The following is a 24538-nucleotide window of genomic DNA, read 5'->3' on the forward strand; positions in this document are numbered from 1 at the left end:
GCATATGGCACAAAAAAGTGGCATATTGTTCATATTCCAACATTTAACTAAGATCTACATATTGTACAGAAATGTTTGCCTATTTGAAACATCATAAGTTAGCAGTATCATAATAAAGCTGCTGTTTTAAGCATATATGACAGTATTAATACATGTTTATCAATGTTATAAAACATTATATTCAAAATATTAAAACTGTTGTTCTGATATAAAGTATTTCCTCATGATTCATAATGGCATCACCCACTGATAACGTAAATTATCAGTAACTTGCTGTTTTGAGCATCACAAAAACCGAAACAGTAAGTTTTGCAAGTTGTCTGAAATGATATCCATGATGTTATATATCACAATCATATATATATATATATATGGTGGCCATAAGCCAACATCACATACAATGGTCTTGCAAAGTCTACCCTTCTCCTATCTCTGAACCACTGATACCATGTGTAACTGAAATAACAGATTTCTACCCTTCTCACACAAATATATCTCAGTAAGTAAAAGGAATTGAAAACTTGAACTCAGTACCAACCAAAACTAATTGTTTAGAAGTTAGCTGAGGATGATCTCAGCATCCTAAAGTCTTAGCAGCTTCCTCCAACAAATCCATAACAATAGCAGGGCATGTTTTTTTGAGGTGCTCATATCCCTGGCTTGCCATAACACCCTTAATTCTGTTACCAGAGTTGATGAACCGAATGCAGGCATCTTTAAGCTTGCAACAATAATGCCGGTCAGCTAGAGCTAAAGTGGCAGCAACATTGTCAACGTCAACTCTCCTGCAAAGGATGCTCTCACATGTCAACTTCATCCTCTCCATGGCGTACCTATCTGCAGCCACAAGTAAATCTTCAACCATGTCGTCATTGCAATCATCCCCATCAAGATCACCGGCGGCGGGCAGTGAGTCCGTGTAGATGAAATGAAGCAACGCCTTGAAAACTGCGGGTTCCATGTCTTGGACGGTTATGCGGCACCAGTTCTTCTTCCCTACCGGTCCCCAAAGCTCCGCCTTGAACACCGGTGACCTGATCGCGAGCACGGCCTTGTGGGCATGGAAGACCACCCCTTTCACCTTGAACGTGACATCTGCCCCCTCCTCCCCCTCGAGCAACTTGCCAAGGTTTTCCGGCAGGTCCGACGGAGGCACCTGGATCTCACACATCTTCTCAGGCTCCGACACCACCCGGAGGTGGGCGAGCGGACGGGTCGGCCAATGCCGAGGCCCTCGTGGAGGCTGTACCCGTGGATCTCGAACAGGTGCAAGCACCGATCCATCTCCCGAGAGCAGGTAGTCGTCACCTTCCTTCTCTTCAGCCCCTGCGGCGCCGCCATCGCCGCCGATGATCTGTGTGGGGAGAAGGCGCTGCCGATTTTGCGTGGAGGGAGAGAGACGGACGGCGACGGAATCGGTGAGGGTTTTGTTAAGGGCTCATTTGGTACTGCTTCGGTTGCTTCGGCTTTAGCTACTGTAGCAGTACTATTCGTGTACTTTAGCGAAGCTGCGAAAGCTACGTTTCCCTAGCTTCATCAGTGTCGCCACTGTTCACTACTGTGCTAGTTCATTTTCTCACCTTGGCTCCCGTTCTGGCTTCGCGCTACAGGATTCAACAGTGTTGCACAGTGAGCTCATCAAGGACTATGATCTTGAAGTACACTATCATCCTGGCAAAGCAAATGTGGTTGCGGATGCACTCAGCCATAAGTCACATTGCCATTGCTTAGAGGCAGAATCATTCAACGAGACTCTATGCAATGAAATAAGGAAATTGAACCTAGAGATGGTTCCACAAGGGAGTTTGAATCACATAGCAATTGAACCTACGCTTCAAGATAGTGTCATCTTGGCACAATTACATGATGAAGGTATCAAGATTATCAAGCAAAAGCTAGCTCAAGGCGAAGAAAAGTACAAGTGTTTTCATCTGGACCACAAGGAAGTTTTATGGTTCGACAATCGCATTGTTGTTCCTAAGGATCATCAACTCCGTAGGCAAATTCTTGATGAAGCACACCTCTCCAAGTTCTCTATTCATACCGGTAGCACAAAGATGTACCATGATCTTAGACAGAATTACTGGTGGACCAGAATGAAGAGGGAAATAGCTAAATATGTCTCTGAGTGTGATATTTGTCAGAGAATTAAAGCTAGTCATCTCAAGGTAGCGGGCACACTTCAATCTTTGTCCATTCCATCTTGGAAATGGGAGGACATTAGTATGGACTTCATCATTGGCTTACCCAACACATCTCAGAAACACGACTCAATATGGGTAATCATTGATAGATTGACCAAGACTGCTCATTTTCTCCCAGTGCATACTACTTACTCTGTTAAAAAGTATGCAGAAATCTATCTTGATCAAGTAATTCGTCTCCGTGGTGTACCCAAAATGATCATATCTGATCGTGAAGCACAATTTGTTGCACGCTTCTGGGAACAACTACAAGCTTCTCTTGGAACCAAGTTGATTCGTAGCTCTGCTTATCATCCTCAAACAGATGGACAAAGCGAAAGGGTAAACCAAATACTTGAGGATATGCTCAGAGCGTGTGTTATCCAATATGACAAGAACTGGGATATATATTTGGCCCTAGCAGAATTCTCATATAACAGCTATCAGTCCAACTTAAAGATGGCACCGTTTGAAGCGTTGTATGGCCGAAGATGTCAGACTCCTTTAAGTTGGTCACAGACTGGAGATCGCAAAATTTTTGGACCTGACTTAGTAACTGAGGCGGAGAACAAAGTGAAAGTTATTCAGGAAAATCATAAAGCCACTCAATCCATACAAAAGAGCTATGCGGATAAGAGGAGAAAGCCGTTAGAATTTGAAGTTGGGGATCACGTATATTTACGAGTATCTCCAACAAAAGGTGTTCAGCAGTTCGGCTTAAAAGGGAAGTTAGTGCCTCGCTACATTGGACCCTTTGAGATCCTTCAAATATGTGGACCAGTGGCTTACCGAATTCGACTTCCTTCTCGGTTAGCAGCTGTCCATAACGTATTCCACATCTCCCAGCTCAAGAAATGTGTTAAAGTTTCTGAAGAAATTATCGAGCAACAAGATCTGGAAGTAGAATCGGATTTATCCTATGTGGTGTACCCAATGAAAATCCTCGATAGTAAGGAAAGAAGTACTAGAAGGGAAAAAGTTAGAATGTACAAGATTTAATGGAATCATCACACCGAGGAAGAAGCTACTTGGGAAACCAAGCACTATCTCCAACAAAACTTTCCCGACTTCCTTAGAACAAATCCAGGTACCTAACATCCCAGTCCATTCCTAATCCGGAATCTCGGGGCGAGAATCTTTTTAGGGGGGAAGGTTGTGACACTTCAGGTGTCTAGTAATTAGAACATAGGATAATGTATGAAATTTGTGTTTGTTCTTGTGTGAAAGTTTAAATTTTTTCAATGCAAAATTAGGGGTATTTTTTAATTATGGATAATTACAAGTCCCTTTTTGCAAAAGTTTTTAACTTAGGGAGCAAATTCAACTTTGTGAAGGGCTTTCTTGCAGATATACTAGTAATCATTACTTGGCAGCTTTATTACAATTTAGTCCTAAATTTGTTGAAATTTGCTACCAAAATGTACTTTTTCTTTATTAAATAGACTTCATTTGAACTTTTGAAAATATTTTAAAATCCTTTTGTCTAGTGCAAATTTACACAACATGAAAGTTGTAGATCTTGAAAAACTGAATAACTTTTATTTTGGGCACTTTTTTATTTGAGCCCTAGATCAATGGCAAATTTTAGTTTACACTCAAGCCCCTGGACTTTTAAAAATTTACAACTAGATCCTCCCAGTTTTCTTCAAGCTCCAGCTTCGCCAGAGCTGCGCAGGCCGCCGTCGCCGCGGATTTCCACCCACCGGCCGCCCACACCGCCGATTGGAGTGCCACCCGGCCTTCCCGACTTCTCCTAGACCCCACCCATTCCCTCGCTAGCGCTCCCTCCTCTCTCCACGAAGCGCTGCCAACTCGCCACCCCTGCTTCCAATTCCGGCGATCCCGACCGCCGCTAGGAATCCTCCCCAAACCGCTTCGCCGCCTCCACGCGCCACGCACAAGGCACCTGCCGCCACTCCGCCGCCTCTGCTGGCCTGCTAGCGCCGCGGCACGCCACCCCGAAGCCTCCTTGTCACGCCACGACCGCCCGCCGCCATGAAGTGCCCTGCATGCTGCCAGATTCACAGCCCAAGTGAGCTTTTCCCCTGGAGTACCCCTTCTTGTGCTCATCCTCTCCACCTTTGGCCTATAAAAAGCCCGGCCGAGCCCCATCACCGGCATACTCCACCGCCACCCCCTAACCAACTCCGGCGAGCTCTGCTCCACCGCGGACCCGCCGCTCCCGACACACTCCGACCAGCACAACACCTTGGTTAGCTTCGCCGTGAACCCATGAAGCTCATCCAACCCCTCGTGTCGCCAATCCCTCACTAGAGCACCCTCGTCGCCATTCACCCCCGCTGCCGCACTCTGCTCATCGCTAACGAGCCTCCTCCGACCATCCCGCGCCACGCCCAAACCCTCCTACAGGTCCGCCTCGAGCTCCTGAAGCTCCATGGCCCCTTGGCCCTCGCCGCTGGTGATCCCCCTCGCCGGAATCGGCTGGTCAAACCTCTCCCTTCCCTCTGACCCCGACCAAGGACCTGATTGCAAGGATTCAAAACTTTTCAGGGTCCTTTCTGTAAAAAGATCTTTTCCTTTTATTCTTTTACAAGTGAACTTTGAAAAATTCTAAAACAAATGTAGAAAAATCAGAAAAATGCCAAATTAATTTTGTTGTGATTCTTGTGCTTAGCTCTACAGTTTGATGCTATGAGTTTGAGTTATTTTCTTGTGTAACTAATTCTAAAAATAAGGTTAGCTTATAGCTCTTTTTATTTATATCTTTATTTCCAAAGCTAAAATTTGAGTGAGCTTTTGATCATATGCTCTTTAGAGTATGTCTAGCTCTATGTAATTTTTCTAGACCCATTAGTGGACGGTAGTTTGTGCTTTTAAATTTTCTTTTTAGTGTCTTGTTTATGTTCTTCAGGATTCTTTTTAAAAATCCTTTTTGCTGTTTAAATAAAAACCTTTTCTCATATAATTTTATGAAGTTTATTTGTGTTCACTGTTACTCTATAAACAGTTGTCCAGTAAAATAAAACTTTAAGTTTAGTCCTAAATGTTTACTTTATTGGTTTAAACTCTTTAGTGAAGAAAAGCTATACTCAAGCACTTCACTAATTTTCAACTATTGCATTGCATATAGAAACAACCTCGCTAGCAGACGGAACATACGAGCTCATCCAGGAGCCAGACAGAGATTTCTCTGAAGCTCAAGCTAATACTGTTGAAATAACTGAAGTCCCAAATTCAGATTCAGAAGAGCCAAAGTCTACTTACTCTATAGACACCACTGAAGGCAAGTCCCGGTGCATAATCCTATTATTTTAATTTATGCAACTTTTTACTACTTATTTGTGCATTTAAGTTATTGAAGTTGAGTGAAAATCTTAGATGCATAATTCTAGGTTCCTATTGATTGAACACTAAAATCTGAGTCCGAATAGAAGCTATGCTAATAGGACCGATAAAAGTCGAGTGATTGCCTGTCACTCGCGAGCTTTATAGGAGTTGATTGTTTACTTTCTTACAATCACTATTAGGATCATGGACGGATTTGGTTACAATCTTCATGGTTGAAATCTATTTGTGTTGATGAATTTTGATAAGGCCGCAGTGTGTGGTAGCGGTGGTTAAGCATTTGAAAGTACTAGCCACATGCCGTAAATATGGTATGCGGTAAGCCTAGTAACTGATCGGCCCGGCAAGTTGACATACCTCCCACTCTCTCTTAGAGATAGGAAGTTAAGTTATGTTGGAAGTTAAATTATGTTGCAACACCATGAGTGCAGGGATGTGGACTGTTCCCTGTAGTCGGGGAGAGTGGCACTGATCCATGAACCGGAATGAGAAGACAACAGTTGCTTGGGAGTGACTCGACAGTGCTCCAAGCGTGTGTGTTAGGTTTACCTTTGCAACATTGGAAATTCGATTCAGAATCGTCCGTTTCTCGTCCATTTCTCGTGGATATTGAGACTGCTTAACCCCTTTGCCACATAAAGTAGAAGTGAAACATTTAAGATACTCAGTCTTGTTGGAATCAAATATATCCTCTACCATATTTGTGTAGATAGGTGCTTACATAGAATGGTTAATAACACTAGAATCTAAAAGCTAAAACTTGAAAATAAGGATCTACTCTTTGTTGCTTTTCAGTAGAAGAAACCCCAGAGCCTGCACATGCTTTGCATGTCTAGTTAAAGGGCTATTAGATGGGTCAGTCTTGCTGAGTATTAGCATACTCAGTCTTGCTTGTGACTTTATTTTCAGAAATGACATGTGGGGTCAGACCGGTCTGGCTAACTTTGTCAAAATGCCAATTGGACTATACCATTGCGTAGATCTCGTCGAGACGATCGAAATGCATATGTGGAACGTCCAATTTGGAGTCCGGATGAGAAAGTGATGCCTCTCAGAAGATCTGTACACCGGTCTGACCGGTCCAGAGACCCGTCAGACTGGTCCAGAAAGCCCAATCCGAGCTAGGAGTTGTATTTTGACACAGGATTTATTAGGGCTTTGACTCCTAAAGGGTACAGACCATCCCACCCTATAATTATGAAGGGTTACGGCTGATTGAGGGCATAACAATCGAATCAACACATCTATCCTTTACTTTTATCCCTAACCCTAACTTTTCCAACCCTAACGGAGGTACATCCGGGTACCTCCCAGCCGAGTAGTTATCTCCCGACTAGGTACCTACTCGGCCAGGACCACTCTGCACAACTACCCGGCGGACAGGCACTCGGCTGGACGTCGGAAGGTTCCTCCGAGGATCAGGATCAAGGCGCGGATATGCATTCCGGATATCTAGTGATCTAAAACCAACCTGATTCCATGTAATAACCCGAGTAGATATTTTCCCTAACTTCACAGCACCTGGCCTATAAAGGCACCGTGAGGGGACCCATAGAACGCATCAATCATCCCATCTACACCTTTCATCGTCAAGCTCAATACATATAACACAGGACGTAGGGTATTACGCTCCCGAGCGGCCCGAACCTGTCTAAACCCTAGCGTCAACTCGCAACCATCTAGTTCTTGGCTCCGGAATCCCCTCTTCACCTACAAATCTACCGCCGGGCATACCCCTGGTGGACTTGCCGGATAAGCAATCTGACAGTTGGCGTGCCAGGTAGGGGAGATTTCTCAGGAGTCCTTGCAGCGAGCTCGATGGCAGCAAGATCCGGCATCTTCTTCTCCACCAACGTCAGCATCCAGAAGGAGGCTGCCGCCGGATTCGCCTTCACCTTCGGTAGTTTCCCAAAAACTACTGTTCCTTGGAACCCACCCACCAGCCCCTCGATCACCGAGAGCGGCAACCCCACCAGCTTCAGATCCAATCTGACGGCTCAAAGCTCCATTACTCGTCGAGTTTTCGAACTCGACATCAATGAATCTCCGATCGTTCGCCCCAGGGCAATGCGTTGGCCGGTCATCTGCAACAACATTCTAATCTCCGGAATAGATCATGTTACCAAGTCCCTTGCCGAGTGCATTCAACTCGGCGAGACTGTGCTGGGTCATCCAAGTGGCTCGGCTGTCCTCCCGTACGGGCTCCGCAACAACTCCGCAGTCTATTCGGATCAGATCTAAGTACGTATGGGTAACCTGCGCATCACCAAGTTGGACCAGTCCGACTCGGATCAGATCCAATCTGATCCGACCTTATCTACTGAGGTTGGGTATTAGGCGGCCGTCTTCACCCTCCCACCCAACTGCAGCAACCCCGATGGCCGGCGCCAGATCTCGGTCGTCTCGGTGGACTCCGACTCATTCACCGGCGAAGACGACCAACAGAGGGTGGAACGTCTTCACCGCAACGGCCTCCACGCCGACCGTCGAGCCAACGAGCAAGTCATCCTTCAGGCAGAGGAAGATCTCGACAACGACGAGCGTCGCAACTCCAGGGTTGCACGGAGGCGTCCATCACCGCCATGGCCAAGGAACCTCGAAAACCAGTTCGTCCTGGATTACGACAGTCATCAAGTCTTCGCCACGCCATCCTCTAACATGGCCACCGTCCTCCAGGTATTCGAGGGATTACCCCAAACTCCCGAGATTGCAAAAGCTCGCGCTCGCCTGCATGTTGCAGCAACCTAGGCCCAGGGCCTGAGAAGGGAGTACTCCAACCGCCGGGGGCAATCAAGCTCCAACCGCTCGGTGCGTCCTCATCGTCGTGATGAAGAGGTTGACCAGCCCAATCCTCGCGACTGTCTTGCCCGCCGAGATCTTCGACCCTGCATCGACAACCATCATCGCCAACGGGACAATGCCGAGCGGGAACGACGTCGCCGCTATGACGACGAGCATGGTGCACCCGACCACATCCGCAACAACCGCGATCACCGACACCGCGACAACGACTATGACCTAGCGGACGACTTGGATGGCTTCTCCGCCTTCTCCGATAGGTTGCGAGCTATCCAGTGGCCATCTGACCCCAAGACATGGCTGCGCACCTACTCCATCGCCGTCTGAGCAGCAAATGGCAACAATGACATTATGGTGGCATACTTCCCGGTGATGATGAGCCGGCAAGCACAGGACTGGCTCGAGTCTCTTCCTACCGGCTCGATCAATAGCTGGCAGGACCTCTGCACTGCCTTCGTCCAATACTACCAAGCAGCCTACCCGAGCCCCAAAACCAGATGGGATCTGGGTAGCATCAGGCAACGACCTTCCGAGTCCCTGCGTGATTACATCAAATGGTACTTCGCTAACAGTAACACAATTATGGAAGTTGATGACAGGGACGTGATCTACCACTTCCACCAAGGCCTCCATAGCATCGAACTATGGAGAAAGATGTTTGAGTCCAACCTCAAGAACGTCTCCGACATGATGGCCGTCGTCAACAAGCACGCCGACATGGAGGACGCGGAGCGCGCACATCGCCGTCACAAGGATCGCCGTGAACCCGCTGATCGTCCCCGCCAAAGGGACGACAACCCGGCTCCCCCAAGCGGGGATCATCCACCACGTCATGGCAAGAACCGTGACCGCGCCGAGTCATCCAAGGCCCGCGATCGCAAGCGCGGCCATGACAATACCATCGCTATTGCCGACCGACCTCAGCAATGTACCTCCCTCGACCAGGAGGAGCTCGACAGGCTCCTCGACTCCAAGTGCCCTTGGCACAAGGACGCCAACCACACCGTGCGAGAATGTCGCGCCCTCTCCAACAGCGTCACTCCAGAAGCTCCCGCGGCCGTGGCCATCGTAACTGCTCGCCCAAGCGAGATGAGGAGGACCAGCAGGGCAACAGGTCACCCGGTACCTTCCAGGAGGAGCAACGGTTGGTTAATATCATCTTCGGAGGCTCCAGCGCCCCGTCCTGCAAGCGCAGCATCAAGCTGCACAATTGCGACGTCAACTCGGTGTTCAGGCACCCGGTTGAACCTCTTCGCTGGTCGGAAATCCCCATTACCTTCGACAGACGCGACCACTTTGTTCACCTGCCCAGGCCAGGTGCTTACCCGCTCGTGGTCAACCCGGTGATACGCCAGATCCATCTGGCCAGGGTACTCATCGATGGGGGCAGCACCCTCAATATCATCTTCGCCAAGACTCTGGAGGACATGGGCTTTGACATGACCAAGTTGGTTCCTTCAAACCAGGCCTTCTACGACATCATCCCAGGTGCGGGCTCAACTCCGGTTGGCAAGTTCACCCTCCCCGTCACCTTCGGTACCTGTGACAACTACCGCACGGAGTCGATCATCTTCGAGGTGGCCCCGTTCGAGACTTCCTACCACGCTATACTGGGGAGACCAACTCTCGCCAAGTTCATGGCGATCCCCAACCACACATATCTTCTCTTGAAGATGCCGGCTCCAAACGGAGTCCTTTCCATCCACAGCGACATCCAGACATCTCACTGCTATGAGACGGAGAACATCAACACCGCCGAGGCCCTAGAGAGAAGTAACAACCAAGCCATGGTCGCTCAGGCGGCAAAGGCACTCACAATGGACCAGCTTCAGAAGCCATCCAACAACTCGGCACCAGAGTCCCAGTTGCACCCCGACAGCCAGACAAAGGCGATCGTCCTCAGCGACAACCACCCCGATAAAACAGCCTTGATCGGGGTCGACCTCGACTCCGTATAGGAACTCGCGCTCAACTCTTTCCTCCGCGCCAACTGGGACATCTTTGCATGGAAGCCCTCTGACATGCCAGGCATACCGAGGGAAGAGGCCGAGCACTCCTTGGATCTCAACGAGAAGGCGCGACCCGTCAAGCAACGGTTGCGTCGCTTCACTCAAGATCGAAAGGAGGCTATTAGGGTAGAGGTAACCCGGCTCTTAGCCACTGGTTTTATCCGAGAAGTCACACATCTAGAGTGGCTGACCAACCCAGTCCTTGTAAAAAAGAAAAATGGCAAATGGAGAATGTGTGTTGATTACACGGATCTCAACAAGCACTGCCCTAAAGACCCTTTTCCTCTCCCACGCATCGACTAGGTTGTTGACTCGACAGCCGGGTGCACGCTTTTCTCTTTTCTTGATTGCTACTCTGGCTACCATCAGATTGCCTTGATGAAGTCAGATCAAGAGTAGACATCATTCATCACGCTGATTGGGGCGTACTGCTACAACACCATGAAGTTCGGCCTAAAGAACACAGGCGCCACCTATCAGAAGGCCATCCAGAAATGCCTCCAGGGGCAGATCAGGCGCAACGCCGAGGCTTACGTGGATGACGTTGTCATCAAGACTAGGTCCAACGATCAGTTCATTGCCGACCTACAAGAAACATTTGAAAATCTCAAAAGATTCAAATGGAAGCTCAACCCCACCAAATGCGACTTTGGTGTCCCGGCAGGCAAACTACTCGGCTTCATCGTAAGCAGCCGGGGAATCGAAGCCAACCCAACAAAGATCAATGCTATCAGATTCATGAAGCCACCCAGGTGCAAGAAGGATCTGATGAAGCTTACAGGGTGCATGGCTGCCTTGAGTCAGTTCATCAGTCGACTCGGCAATAGAGGCCTGCCCTTCTTCAAACTTCTCAGGAAGTCGGACAAATTCGAGTGGAGTGAGGAAGCCGCCGCAGCCTTCCAGCAGCTAAAGGATTTCCTCACAACTCGACCAGTCCTAATAGCTCCAGAAGATGAAGAAACACTACTCCTTTATATCACGGCAACTACGCACGTGGTCAGCACTGCCCTGGTCGTCGAACGAGACGAGCCGGGCCATGTCTATAAAGTACAACAACCCATCTACTTCATCAGTGAAGCACTCGGTGAGTCCAAGCTGCGCTATCCTCAGGTGCAGAAACTCCTTTACGCGATCCTTATCACGTCTAGGAAGTTGCGCCACTACTTCCAGGCGCACAATGTCAAGGTGGTTTCCTCCTTCCCCCTCGGCGACATACTACACAACAGGGACGCTGTAGCGAAAATGGCCTCTCATGCCATATTTCAATATAATGTATTGGTGATTGATATAGACAACACAACACTTGGACTAATATGATTGTTAAGATGACCATTCTCAGGCTTTTAGGTTCAAGTGATGACAAAGAGAAGATAGGCGTAGATAGGACCGAAGGGCCGCCCCTACGGTGGTTCCGTGTTTTGCTAACACCGGTTAAACCGATGATGAGGAAATTGTACTGACTGGTGCAATGAACCCAGAAGCTGAGGCTAGGGTTTTGCGTCGGTTGAACCGACGATGAAGATATTGAATACGTCGGTGCAACGGCAGAAGACCAAGGGAAATGTATACATCGGTTGAACCGATGATACACCGGTCAATTACGTCAGTGTAGTTGTCCAGAGAGTTGGTTTTCGGGAACTCTGGGACAGTTACATGCATCGGTTAAACCGGTGATGAAGATGCATTGACCGGTTAATTACGTCAGTTGATTAAGGTAGCCATTTAAGTATAACGGCTAGTTGGAAAAAGGTGCTCACCGATTAAACCGGTGATGACACAAAGTGGATCATCGGTTTAACCGGTGATAGCGCTTTTTGTCAGCCACTATTCCAATAGCTCTTTTAGGGTGTGTGGGCTATATATACCCCCCAAGGCCGGTTGCTGCATATGGTTGGACGCCAGAAAAGTTGAAGGAAGTGTTGCTCAAGCAAACTAACATCTCCAACCATCCTAGCAAAGCTTAGTGTCATATCTAGCTTGTGAGAAGCTTTGAGAGAGTGCTTTGTGCACTTGTATAGGGATTAGTTCTTGCGAGAGCTCCCTTGATCAAAGTCTTGCTGCGGCAAGCAATCGTGTACTCGTCGTGTGACCCTCTGACTTGGTGTGGAGAGGCAACGACACTTTGTGCGGGGAAGGTGACCCCTCTTGGTGAGAAGCTTCAATAGTGAAGACAGTGCCGTTGCTGATGCTTTGAGAGAGACGGTGGCGGTGGCCTTGTCTTGGTGACTTGGCGCCACTTAGCCTTTGCTTGCCGGAAGCCTTGGTGGCGAATTCTAGACGGTGATCAAGCCGTGGACGTAGGGAGGGACTTGGTGTCCTAACCGAACCACATTAAATCGTGTGTCTTGGTGTCTTCACGGGAGTTTGCATATTCTCTCCCTCACCTCTTTACTTACCGTATTACGTTTCCGCATTTACTCTATCTTGCGTGCCTTTACTTTCCTAGTTAGTTTGATTAGGATTGGCTATAGGTTGCAAGTCTTTTAGGGGTAAGTAGAGAGTAGCATAGATAAACCTTAGTCATAACTAGCATGTGTAGGACGTGTTAGGTTTATCTCATGCAAATAGATTGAGCCCTAGGATAGAAAACGATTAGCGACCCTATTCGCCCCCTCCCCCTCTAGGGTCAGACACCCTGGTGATCCTTACAGACGCCAATGGCCGAGTCGTCAAATGGTCGGTGGAGCTAGGAGCCCTCTTCATCAATTTTCTCCCCCGCTCCACCATCAAGTCACAAGCCCTGGCGAACTTCATCGCCAAGTGAACTGAGATTCAGGACCCACCACCTGAGGAGCGACCCGACCATTGGGTCATGTACTTCGACGGCGCCCTCAACCTCGATGGCGCCGGCGCAGGCATCCTCTTCATCTCCCCAAGAGGTGAGCAACTAAAATATGTCCTGCAGCTACTTTTCAAGGCCACCAACAACGCGGCCGAGTACGAGGCCCTCATCCACGGTCTCAGGATCACGGCCTCACTCGGCGTCAAGAGGCTACTCGCGTATGGCGATTCCAAAGTTGTCGTCCAGCAAGTCAACAAGGATTGGGACTGTACCCAGGAGAAGATGGACGCCTACTGCAAGGAGATTCGCAAGCTCTAGGCCCACTTCTACAGCCTGGAGTTTCATCACGTCCTCTGAGACTACAACATGGCAGCTGATGTACTCTCCAAGCTGGGCTCCAAGCGGGCACTCGTCCCGGCCGGCATCTTCGTGCAGGCTCTCAACTCCCCCACTGTCAAGATCGTGGAGGAACATCCTACCAAGCTTGACCTAGTGCTAGCCCTAGGCCAGGAAGTACTGGTCGCTGATCCAGATTGTCAAGCCCCGATACTCGACTTCATCATGAACAATAAGTCCTACCCGAAGGACAAGGAGCACGAGTGACTCGCCTGCCGAGCCGCAAGCTACGTTGTCATCGGAACAGAGTTGTTCAGGCACTCGGCCTCTTCAGGAACCCTCTCCAAATGCATCTCCCAGTCAGATGGAGTCCGACTCCTCAGCGAGATCCACTCGGGAATTTGCGTAAACCATGCCGGAGCTTCCACCATAGTGGGTAAAGCTTACCGGTCAGGCTTCTATTGGCCGACGGCCCTGGCCTATGCTCAAGCCATCATCAGACGATGTCCAGGATGCCAGTTCTTCACAAAGAAACGGCACATCCCGGCTCAGGCTCTGCGGACGATCCCTCTATCCTGGCCATTCGCCTGCTGGGGACTCGATTCAGTGGGACCCCTGAAAATAGCGCAAGGCGGCTTCACCTTCATATTCGTTGCCATCGACAAGTTCACCAAGTGGATCGAGGTGAAGCCGGTCTCCGCTACAACAGCAGCCAAGGCAGCCGAGTTCATCCAGGAGATAACACACAGGTTTGGAGTGCCCAATCGGATCATCACAGACCCGGGCACCTCCTTCACCGAATCCGAATTCTGGGACTTCTGCTAGGAAAGCTGCATCGATGTGTACTACGCCTCTGTGGCCCACCACAGGTGCAACGGCCAGGTGGAACGCGCTAATGGCTTGATCCTTCAGGGGCTCAAAGCCAAGATTTTCGACCCGATTGAAAAATATGGCTCCAAGTGGATCCAGGAACTACCTAGAGTAGTATGGCGGCTGTGTACGCAGAGAAGCCGGGCCACTGGTTACTCCCCCTTCTTCATGGTCTACGGTTCTGAGGCGATCCTCCCGATGGATATTGCCTTCGGTGCTCCGTACACCCAGAGCTATGACGAAGTCGAGGCCAAAACAACTCGGCGAACAGACCTCGACTTGGCCGAGGAGCACCATCTGACGGCAGCCCTCCAGCATGCCCGGTACGAGCAGCAGTTATGCCGTTATCATGACAAAAATGTCCAGCAGTGCGACTTCAACGTTGGTGACTTGGGACTCCGACGGGTCCAGACCCCCGGAGGCAAGCTAACTTCCCCATGGGAAGGGCCCTTCATTGTGAGCAGCATAGTCATCCCAGGAACCTACAGACTGCAGCGCGAGGACAGAATGGACGTGGGCAATCCATGGAACATCAAACACCTTCGTCGCTTTTATCCGTAAAAAAGGGAGATATGTACTCTACTCATCAGTTATTAATAAAGTCCAATGTCTTCAATTATTCGTATTTGTTTTCCCACCGACCTGTCCAGCACGCTCGGTGGCTGTTTGTCGGTCAGCCCGACTCATCTCTTACACTCAGGGGTTGGGCTCGGCCAGTTCGACTCGTCCAAGTCTGCCCAGTGCAGGCACCCCCCAATGTAACAAGTCGTTGCGAGCACAACCCTGTTAGCCAAGGAACCACCCTGCGTCACCTTCTACCGCCCCCGCGCTTGATGATCAGCTCTCAACCCGGCAAGTAAAGGCACATAGCAGGGTCGTCTGTTCCTAACTACTCGGCCAACTCAGTAGCAACTTGGATTATGGAATCCAACACAAACACATGCAAATTTATTTACATGCAAAATAAATATTGTTTCTTTTGGCCATCCGCTGACCATTCTTTTAGTTTCTACAATTACAGATTCAGGTCGGCCGCCACGCGCTCCGCGACTGTCCGGGCGTTGGCAAGGTAGTCGGCCCAGGCGAGGTCCGAGGTCTCCGGCGCCATCCCGTCACCCACCGGCTCCAAGTCGGCCTCCGGGAAATGGGACTTCACGAGTCCCAGGGTGTACTGGGCCGCGTCCTCGGTGACCCCCCTGGTGAAGATGCGTCCAGCTCCTCCGCCTCTAGTCGTGCATCCAGCTCCTCCTCCAGCTCAAAGGCGGCAAGGACGACGCTCACCTTGCCGGTAAGCTGCCCCAGGGCCGCAACCGCCGCTGCAAGCTGAGCTTCCGCACCTGTCAGCACGGTCTCATCTCAATTCCACGGGAGTTCATTCTGAAAAGAAACAGAGTGGTTCCAGAACTATACCTTCGCGCGCCTGGTGCTCCAGGCGGAGCTTGCCCTCCGTGGCATCCTCCGTAGCCTCCAGGGTCCCCCGAGCCTTCTACAGCTCGGTGTTGGCTTTCTCACAGGCCGCCAGGTCGCGCTTCAGAGCGCGGACCTCCTTCTCCAGCCCTGAGAGGGTATCGATTATCTTGAACACAAACGAGTCAGCACAAAGCGCGGTACGCCTCTTACCCCGCTTCTCGTCCGCGAGGGCCTTCTCTGCCTCTGCCCGCTGCTTCTCCAGTAGGTGGTTTTGCGCCTCCAACTCGGCCAGCCGGGACTCGAGCCGCTCGAGTCGGCCGTCCGTGGCTGGCGCCCCCCGCATCCTTCCGGCAGCCCGCTGGCTCAGGCCGGCCAGCGCCTAACAAGAACAGGGCAATCAGATCAAAATTCAGCACAGCACAAACAACTATATAGGCAAGGGATGTCAGCTTACCTCGGCCGACTCTGCGCGCGGCGGCCTGGAGCTCCTCCACCAACCTGGCCGACTCGTCACCCTCGGCCACCTGCTCCTCCGCCACCAGGACCCCGGGCAGAACAGGGCCCTGATGAGCGGGGAACAACTCCCGGCTCGGGGTCTCCTACGGTAGAGGCGGCGGCGGCTCCACCTCGCCCGGTGTCGCCTACCGGCGAGCGCGGGACTGCGGCAGGCTCTCTCCCAGAGAAAGACAGTCTCAGCGGTGCAGCGAGTGGCTGCGGTCAGGGCACGAGCGGAGGAGATCCGATCCCTCCAAGGTGCGCTAGCCCGGCCGCTGCTTCCCCTTCACCACGCCCGGCGTCAGCGCCGGCGCCTTCACCTGACAATTCGGGGGCGTCCTCGGCCCCCAGCTCGTCACTCCCCGACCTAGAGGCAGCGGCGGAGCTTCCCTTGGGCAGGGCACTCCTCAAGCCAGCCTTGGAGGCTGGGATCTTCCTGATGGTAAGCCTCCACCGCCTCGGCGCGGCCGGAGGGGCGCTGGCACTTACATCTTCAACATCCGACCCGTCCCCAATGGACGAGTCGGATGACACCTCCAGATCTACCGCCCCCGGCTTCTTCAAATTGGCCGGGGCGGCGGCGTCCTTCCCCGCATCCCCCTCTGGTAGGGGAGCGGGAGACCAGAACTCCATAACTTTATCCTATATTCACAAAGACATTCCGAGTTGGTTACAACCCAACGGGTGCCCTGCATATGAAGAAGCAGGGTAGAAACAACTCCAGGGCCGAAACAGAACAACTCAGAACAAAAAGCACAACAACACGAAAGAGACAAGAAGGCTTACGACTCTAGTCGGCCATTTCAAGTAGTGCGTCTTCGGGCTCCCGCGGTCATGGATTGGCCCCTGCATCATGCGGGCAACCTGGTTCATGGCCTCTTACCGGGGAACCTTTCGGTTCTACCCCCGGGTCGGGTCCTGACGACCCCAGTATTCAAAGCCGGGATGCACCCTGTCCCGAATCGGCTGTACTAGCCGCTTACTAAAGGACAGGGCCACCACGGCGCCCGTCAGCCCTTGGGCTGACAAGCCGGCGATCTCTTTGAGAAGGAGATCCACTTGGACCATCTCCTCCTCGGTCGGCTATTCCTCCCAGCTCGCGCGAGGCTCCTGCACACGACTAGTGCGGGCGGGCAAGCAAGGGGCCGGGTCTGACACCACGAACCACTCCTTGTGCCACCCCTTGTTGTTGTTACGCAATTCCAGGGCCGGGTACGATCGGCCCTGGCACAGCGAGAAGGCGGCACCGCCCACCACGTCGCAGCGAGCGGCAGACGGGTACCCCCTCAGATGGTACAGAGCCCGCCACAGATTGAAGTGCGGGGCAACCCAGGAACGCCTCGCATAAATGGATAAAGATCGTGATCTGCGCCATGGAGTTTGGCTTGAGATGTGTTACCTCAAGGACGTAGAAGAAAAGGAGCCCGTGGAAGAAGGCGCCCGCGGGCAGCGTGAAGCCCTTCTCGTAGAAGGACCGGAAGACGGCCGTCTCCGTCCGGTCCTCTGTCGGGAACTCCTCCCCGAAGCAGCATTTCCACCCCGAGATCTCCTTCTCGGGGAGGAGTCCGTGCTCCACCAGATCTTGGATGTCCTCCTCCCGTAGGTTGCTCGGCGCCCACACCTCTGAGAGCGGCGGCATGTCTGTTGTGCCTCCAAACGCGGAGGAGGAAGATATTGGCAACTCGGTGGCCATTCTGAGTGGTGGTGGGTGGATCGGATCTATGGGTGTTCGGGGAGGATGACTGGCGGCGAGAAGGTGAAGAGGCAACAGCAAGAAGGCAATAGCGAGAAGGCCAGGGAATGGGTAGCCCTATGTGGGCCGGGCCCTTCCCCTTTTAAAGAGGATCAGTCGCGCCTACAACGGCAACCCCGAAGATCGCGCGGAATTTGAATGGACTTTCCAGAAGCAGCCTGAATCGTCCTCAGCAAGGAGCGTGCCCCCAACTGTAACTTTCTGCCCGTCGCGGTAAAAACCAAACGGTAAAAATACAAACTACCTGGGCATTGCTACCACTCGGCGTGTCTCCGTGACCCCGCCAGCGACCCTGCTTGGGGGCTGGGCACTGCTACCACTCAGCATGTCCCCGTGACTCCGCCAGCAACCCCGCTCGGGGGCTGGGCGCCGCCACCACTCGGCGTGTCTCCGCGACCCCGCCAGCGACCCTGCTCGAGGGCTGGGCACTGCTACCACTCGGCGTGTCCCCGTGACTCCACCAACAACCCTGCTCGTGGGCTAGGTGCCACTATCACTCGGCGTGTCTCCGCAACCCCGCCAGCGACCCCTGCTAGGGGGCTGGGCGCCGCTATCACTCGGCGTGTCTTCGCGACCCCGCCAGCGACCTTGCTCGGGGGCTGGGCACCACTACCACTCGGCATGTCCCCGTGACTCCGCCAGCAACCCTGCTCGAGGGCTAGGCACCGCCACCACTCGGCGTGTCTCCGCGACCCCGCTAGCGACCCTGCTCGGGGGCTGGGCACCGCTACCACTCGGCGTGTCCCCGTGACTCCGTCAGCAACCCTGCTCGGGGGCTGGGCGCCGCTACCACTCGGCGTGTCTCCACGACTCCGCCAGCAACCCTGCTCAGGGGCTGGGCGTCGCTACCACTCGGCGTGTCTCCGCGACCCCGCCGGCGACCCTGCTTGGGGGCTGGGCGCCGCTACCACTCGGTGTGTCCCCGTGACTCCGCCAGTAATCCTGCTTGGGGGCTGGGCGCCGCTACCACTCGGCGTGTCTCAGCGACCCCGCCAGCGACCCTGCTCAGGGGCTAGGTTCCGCAACCACTCGGCGTGTCTCCGCGACCCCGCCAGCAACCCTGCTCGGGGGCTGGGCGCCGCTACCACTCGGCGTGTCTTCACGACACCGCCAGCAACCCTGCTTGGGGGCTGGGCGCCATGACTTTAGAGTTGGGTGGATCTGGTCGGATAGACGATCAGGGTATAACAAGATGGCATGACTACTGGGTGTTCAGGCTACCTAGGAATTCAGGCGAATAAGGCTTTTGTATTGACCCTCGAAAAGCTTCTTCGAAACCTTCCGAGGCTCGGGGGCTGCACCCAATGGGTGCGCCCAAGGGCGCATCCCGTTGAAGACTGAAGAGAGTCAGACTTCATTATGAGTCCCGAAGAAATTTGCACAAGTCAAACATCAAGATTCAAGCTCAAGCTCTTCAGCACTCGAGGGCTTGACGGAGGTACATCCGGGTACCTCCCGGCCAAATAGTTATCTCCCGACTTGGTACCTACTCGGCTAGGACCACTCTGTATGACGACCCGGCGGACAGCCACTCGGCTAGACGTTGGAAGGTTCCTCCGAGGATCAGGATGAAGGCACGGATATGCATTCCAGATATCTAGGGATCTAAAACCGACCTGATTCCATGTAACAACCCGAGTAGATGTTTTCCCTAACTTGTAACCCACGGCACCTGGCCTATAAAGGCGCCGTGAGGGGACCCATAGGACACATCAAGCATCCCATCTACACCTTTCATCGTCAAGCTCAATACATACAACACAGGACGTAGGGTATTACGCTCCCAAGCGGCCCGAACCTGTCTAAACCCTAGCGTCAACTCGCAACCATCTAGTTCTTGGCTCCAGAATCCCCTCTTCACCTACAAATCTACCGCCGGGCATACCCCTGGTGGACTTGCTGGATAAGCAATCCGACAAACCCCATCTGCTGTTCTTCTTGCGTCTCTACGGCATTCGAGGGCGTCTTGGGTGGCCTGCCGACCTCAAGACAACCCTAGATCTGCAAGCTCCGACGGGGTCCCTCCCGAGTTCACGGTTCTAGGTTTTCGTGGCGTCTCTGCTCCAACCGGTCTGACCGGTGGGTGCAGCTGGTCTGATTGGTATACATGAGACTTCGCTATTAAGGATCGATTGCAATCTGCGCATGCTAGCGCATTCGTGTGTTGACCAGATTTGCGTCAACATATTTTGGCGACTCCGATGGGGAAGAAGTAATCTGCATTGGTTTCAATGGCCGGTGAGAAGCCAGATCCTTCCAAGGTAGATCCATCCAACATCATCAGTATCAGTTATGAAGATCTATCTGTGGAGCAGTGCCAGAAGTTCGAAGCCGACCTAAATCGGCGGAACGAGGAGATCAAGGCGAAGATGCTAGCATGTTACAGGAAGACTCGGCAAGGTGTGATCGATAAGGAGAAATTCGTCATGCCGTCAATCCCGTCTACTACCCCGCTTGCTTCCTCTACTACAACATCAGCTTTTCCTACTCTTGATGTAATTCCTCCTAAAGATCCTCTTGTTCAATTCTTAAGGGAATTTGGGGACAAAATTGAGAAGTCACAAATGGTCACACAAAATCTTAAATTTAACATAAGCAAAAAGATGGAAAAGGGCAAGTCCGTAGATACATCGTATTCAACTAAGGATCTTGCTCCAAATTCGGCAGCATCGGCGTCTACTTTTAATGTGGAATATGGTATGCCACCGAATTATTTCGCTGGGCAGTCACCACCGCCAGGCACCGTTCGGCCAACCATGGCCGAACCGGTCAAATCGGTCGCATGGACCGGTCAGACTGGTGCCATGGTGATGGGCTCGGCGTCCACTCCGGCGCTCGCTCCAATTCCGATTTTGGCTGCTGCTAGCCGAACAGATGAGTTGGAGGGTTTTATAACGCCGTATACTACCAGATCGTACGGTGAACCTCCTTTTCCAACCGCTATGCCACAAGATGTTTGGGATGATTTGACAAGAATTAATCCCCATCATGCTACACAGACGATGAGTACTACTGAGCCAGCAACTAGTCATCTAGCAACCAATGCTCAAACATCTGGTAGCGGGAACTACGAAGCCGATCTTGCCAGGATGAGATCGGATTTGAATACTTTGCTTGGTACCAAACTTAGTCAGTTAGGCATAGATCCTGGTAGAAATCGGTTGTATCAAAGACCGCACCCCGATGCTTACGATTTGGTTCCTTATCCTATGGGGAGGCGCATTCTCGACTTTATCAAATTTAGTGGGGACGACAATCGGTCAACTTGGGAGCACATTAATCAATATATTGCTCAACTTGGTGAGGCTAGTTCCAGTAATGCTTTGCGAGTCCATTTGTTTTCTTTATCTTTGACTGGAACTGCTTTTTCTTGGTTTTCTTCATTATCCCCTAATTCGGTCTGCTGCTGGAATGAATTGGAACAAAAATTCCATGATCACTTTTATAGTGGGGAGAATGAAGCTAAATTGATAGACTTGACATTGGTTAGACAAGGCAGGGATGAATCTATTTCTGATTATTTTACAAGATTTAAAGAAATTAAAAACTGATGTTTCAGTTTGTCAATTTCTGATAAGGACTCGATAGATATTGCTCTTGGTAGTTTGCATTCATATCTTAAGGAAAAGCTTGAAGGTTTTAATTATTACAACCTTAATGATTTACAATTCGAGCTATGAACTAAGAGTACAAATTTAGGAAGGCCAAAGAGGATTGTGAATCTCATCAGTCCAGCACACATGATTGGTGTGAATCCAATGGTTCGGATGATGAGAGAGAAAAAGTTATGTGGCTGAGTTTGTATGGCCATCTAAAGCTATGCCATGTTCTTGTCCATCGCTTAAGCCGATTACAAAGAATCGGCGAGAAGAAGCTCGTTTCACTTTTGATGTTTCTAAGTGTGATCGCATATTTGATGAATTGCTTAGAAGTGGAAACATCAAGTTATCTCATGTGATACCGCCGCTTGAAGAATTGAAGCGGCGTGCATATTGCAAATGGCATAATTCATTTTCTCATGCAACTAATGATTGTAACGTGTTTTGTCGACATGTACAATCAGCCGTTAATGAAGGACGATTGACTTTGCCTGAGTTGTAGATTAATGAAGCTCCTTTCTCTGTCCACACCATTGATTTGAATAATGCTAAGGTACTCATTCGGCCTGAACATACAAGCCGAAGGAGCGAAAGGAAAAAATGTGATCATTGGTGAATCAAGGCCGAAGAATGTCGATGACACAATTCTGGCTAGGGAAGTTATGTTGGAAAAGTCTCCTGATGGAAAGGAGTCACTGAGAATCACTGTCAAAGCTTCAAGACCCGAGGGCAAGAAAGTTCCTCGCGAGACACGAGTCGGCCTGTTGCCCAGGCACGACCAGTCAGACCGGCTTCTTCAACCGGTCAGACCGTTCAGGCACAGAGTCGACCCAGAATTGTCAAACCTAAGACCCTAGAAGTGCGTACTTGCAAGGTGAATGAATCAAGGGTGCAGGAAAGAGTTTTAAGACAGAAATCCACCTTTGATCAATTGCTGAGCAAGTACAAAAAGGCCGTTCCAAAAGATTGGTCAGTAAAAACAGATATCGAGGTCACCTTTGCGTCAATGCAAACCTTCTCCTCCTAGGGGAGGGTCTAGCAAGCATAGAGGTGATGTCACTACAAAGTTTTCTCCTCAAAGCATATACGTCGACATGCCGTGGGTGTCATCAGCATCGGATTCTTTTTGCCCAACATGGGGGCATGAAGGAGTTTGGATGCAATGCTATCCGATGCCGCATCCACAATCTCACCAGAGTGGAGGATACTTCCGGAGACCTATGTTTGATAGGTTTTCACAACCGGTGCACGACCGATTGGGCCCATGCCAATCTGGTCAACAGCAGCATGCTGCACTAGTCAGACCGGTCCAGCCTGACCGGTCAGACCGGTCTCAGTAGAGACCGGCTTAGTATCATCCTCCGAAGCAAGAGTATCGCATTAAGAAGAAGGAGGATGAAGCTCAGCCCACGCAGGATGATTCTGGGAAGACTACAACCAGTGATGCTGTGCAGATTAGCGATGTCAACATGGTTGTCAAGGATGTTGAGAAAAGATCGATGGTTTTCAATAAATCGGTCGATCCTCGCAACCAGAAGCTTTTCATGGCTGATAACCATGAAGCCAGTAGCAGCTCCACAGATCAATATTCTCAACCCAGGTGGTGTGCACCAGGATTAACTCATACACAAAAGATGAGGTTGCAGCACCTGCGACGTCAAGAGCAGAAGGAGCAGAAGGTTGAAAGGTTGAGGGATGAGCAACTAAATAAGTACAAGCACATCTTCCCTTAGAGTAAAGTGTGGTGGGTTAAGTCAGCTAACCAGCCAGCAGGACCGGTCGAACCACCTTTACCAACCGGTCTGACTGGTATAGCTAACCGGTCTGACCGCCTCGAGCAACCGGTCAGACCGGTTGAGCGTTCAGTTCAGCAGAAAGCCGAGTCGGCAACACCTGTTTCGGTTTCTTGCGATGAAGAAACACCACTGGCGCCTTTAGTGCAAGATGATGAGGAGCTAGTGGATTATGAGGTTGCGCCAAGAATGCGACAACATGGAGCTCAACAAGGCTTTAGTGTTCGGGGGGCAGAAAATTGGCTAATAGTAATTTACCTCATAAATTTTCTATTCAGTAAATCGGTTTGCAAAGGGATCTCAAAGTTTTGATTAGTTTTTGAGGTCTTGAGCCGATTGAAAATTTTGACACTAGCAAACAAAGCTGAATTATGTATGATTTTAATTCGAGCTAGAAAATTTGATATTGTAGTGGCTAGATGCTGAAGATATTTAGATATGAAGGCGCAGGATCGATACTCTAAAATAGTGGGCATCATGTCACCATGTACAAAAGATATTCTTTTCAAAGACCGATGTTTTGCAACACTGGGGGGCACATCTTGGATGAATTGGTCTAGCCATCATTGATATTGATCAGACCGAAAAAACTGCTACTTCGGCTATTGGAGTTTCATAACTTGTTGAGGCCGAAGTTAGTAGTTAGAAAGCTTGTTGTTGGATATTTGCATGATCCAAGATGCATTGAAAGATCTGGTGAATGCAAACAAGAGGGGTTCAATAGTAATCTAGTCATCATCAAGTCCAGAATGGAAGTCAGAATATTGAGCAGAATCGAATGACATGACCGATATACAATATCACACTTGAAGGCAAAGCCGGATTGGTGTGCAAATGCTTCTCATTGTTTCAGTTCAGTTTTGGGATATGAGAGATATTTCTTGGTATGCAAGCTTTACCAAGAAACAGGGGGCATATGTTGACACCCAAAATTGGCAAATACCAAGGTTTGCTGGACAATCTGTACGTGCTAGTCAGACCGGTCATATAAACCGGTCAGACCGGTCTGGCTAACTTTTTCAAAATGCCAATTGGACTGCACCGTTGCGTAGATCTCGTCGAGGCGATCGAAATGCATATGTGGAACATCCAATTTGGAGTCCGGATGAGGAAGTTATGCCTCTCGGAAGATCTGCACACCGGTCTGACCGGTCAGACCGGTCCAAGGCGGTCAGACCGGTCCGAAAAGCCCAATCCGAGATA

At 50.8% G+C, this 24538-nt stretch overlaps 2 protein-coding genes across 2 annotated transcripts; one reads left to right on the top strand and one right to left on the bottom strand.

Annotated features, from left to right (window-relative positions):
* Positions 1-574: 574 nt before the first annotated feature.
* Positions 575-1171, bottom strand: LOC120713279 (BTB/POZ and MATH domain-containing protein 1-like). The gene has a single exon (XM_039999269.1). It carries the CDS (start codon positions 1169-1171, stop codon positions 575-577), a length of 597 nt encoding a protein of 198 aa, XP_039855203.1.
* A 7468-nt stretch (positions 1172-8639) lies between these two features.
* LOC120713280 lies at positions 8640-10246 on the top strand. The gene is made up of 2 exons (XM_039999270.1): positions 8640-9402; positions 9456-10246. Exons 1-2 carry the CDS (start codon positions 8640-8642, stop codon positions 10244-10246), a joined length of 1554 nt encoding a protein of 517 aa, XP_039855204.1.
* Positions 10247-24538: the final 14292 nt, after the last annotated feature.

This window comes from Panicum virgatum, chromosome 6K (genome assembly GCF_016808335.1).
Source record: "Panicum virgatum strain AP13 chromosome 6K, P.virgatum_v5, whole genome shotgun sequence".
In the NCBI taxonomy this organism is placed as follows: Eukaryota; Viridiplantae; Streptophyta; class Magnoliopsida; order Poales; family Poaceae; genus Panicum; species Panicum virgatum.

Bases quoted from the DNA above. Each gene is read 5' to 3' on its own strand.
- LOC120713279 (XM_039999269.1), bottom strand. From the start codon at position 1,171: ATGTGTGAGATCCAGGTGCCTCCGTCGGACCTGCCGGAAAACCTTGGC.
- LOC120713280 (XM_039999270.1), top strand. From the start codon at position 8,640: ATGGTGGCATACTTCCCGGTGATGATGAGCCGGCAAGCACAGGACTGG. The intron at 9,403-9,455 runs GTCACCCGGTAC...TCATCTTCGGAG, and splicing joins GAGGACCAGCAGGGCAACAG to GCTCCAGCGCCCCGTCCTGC.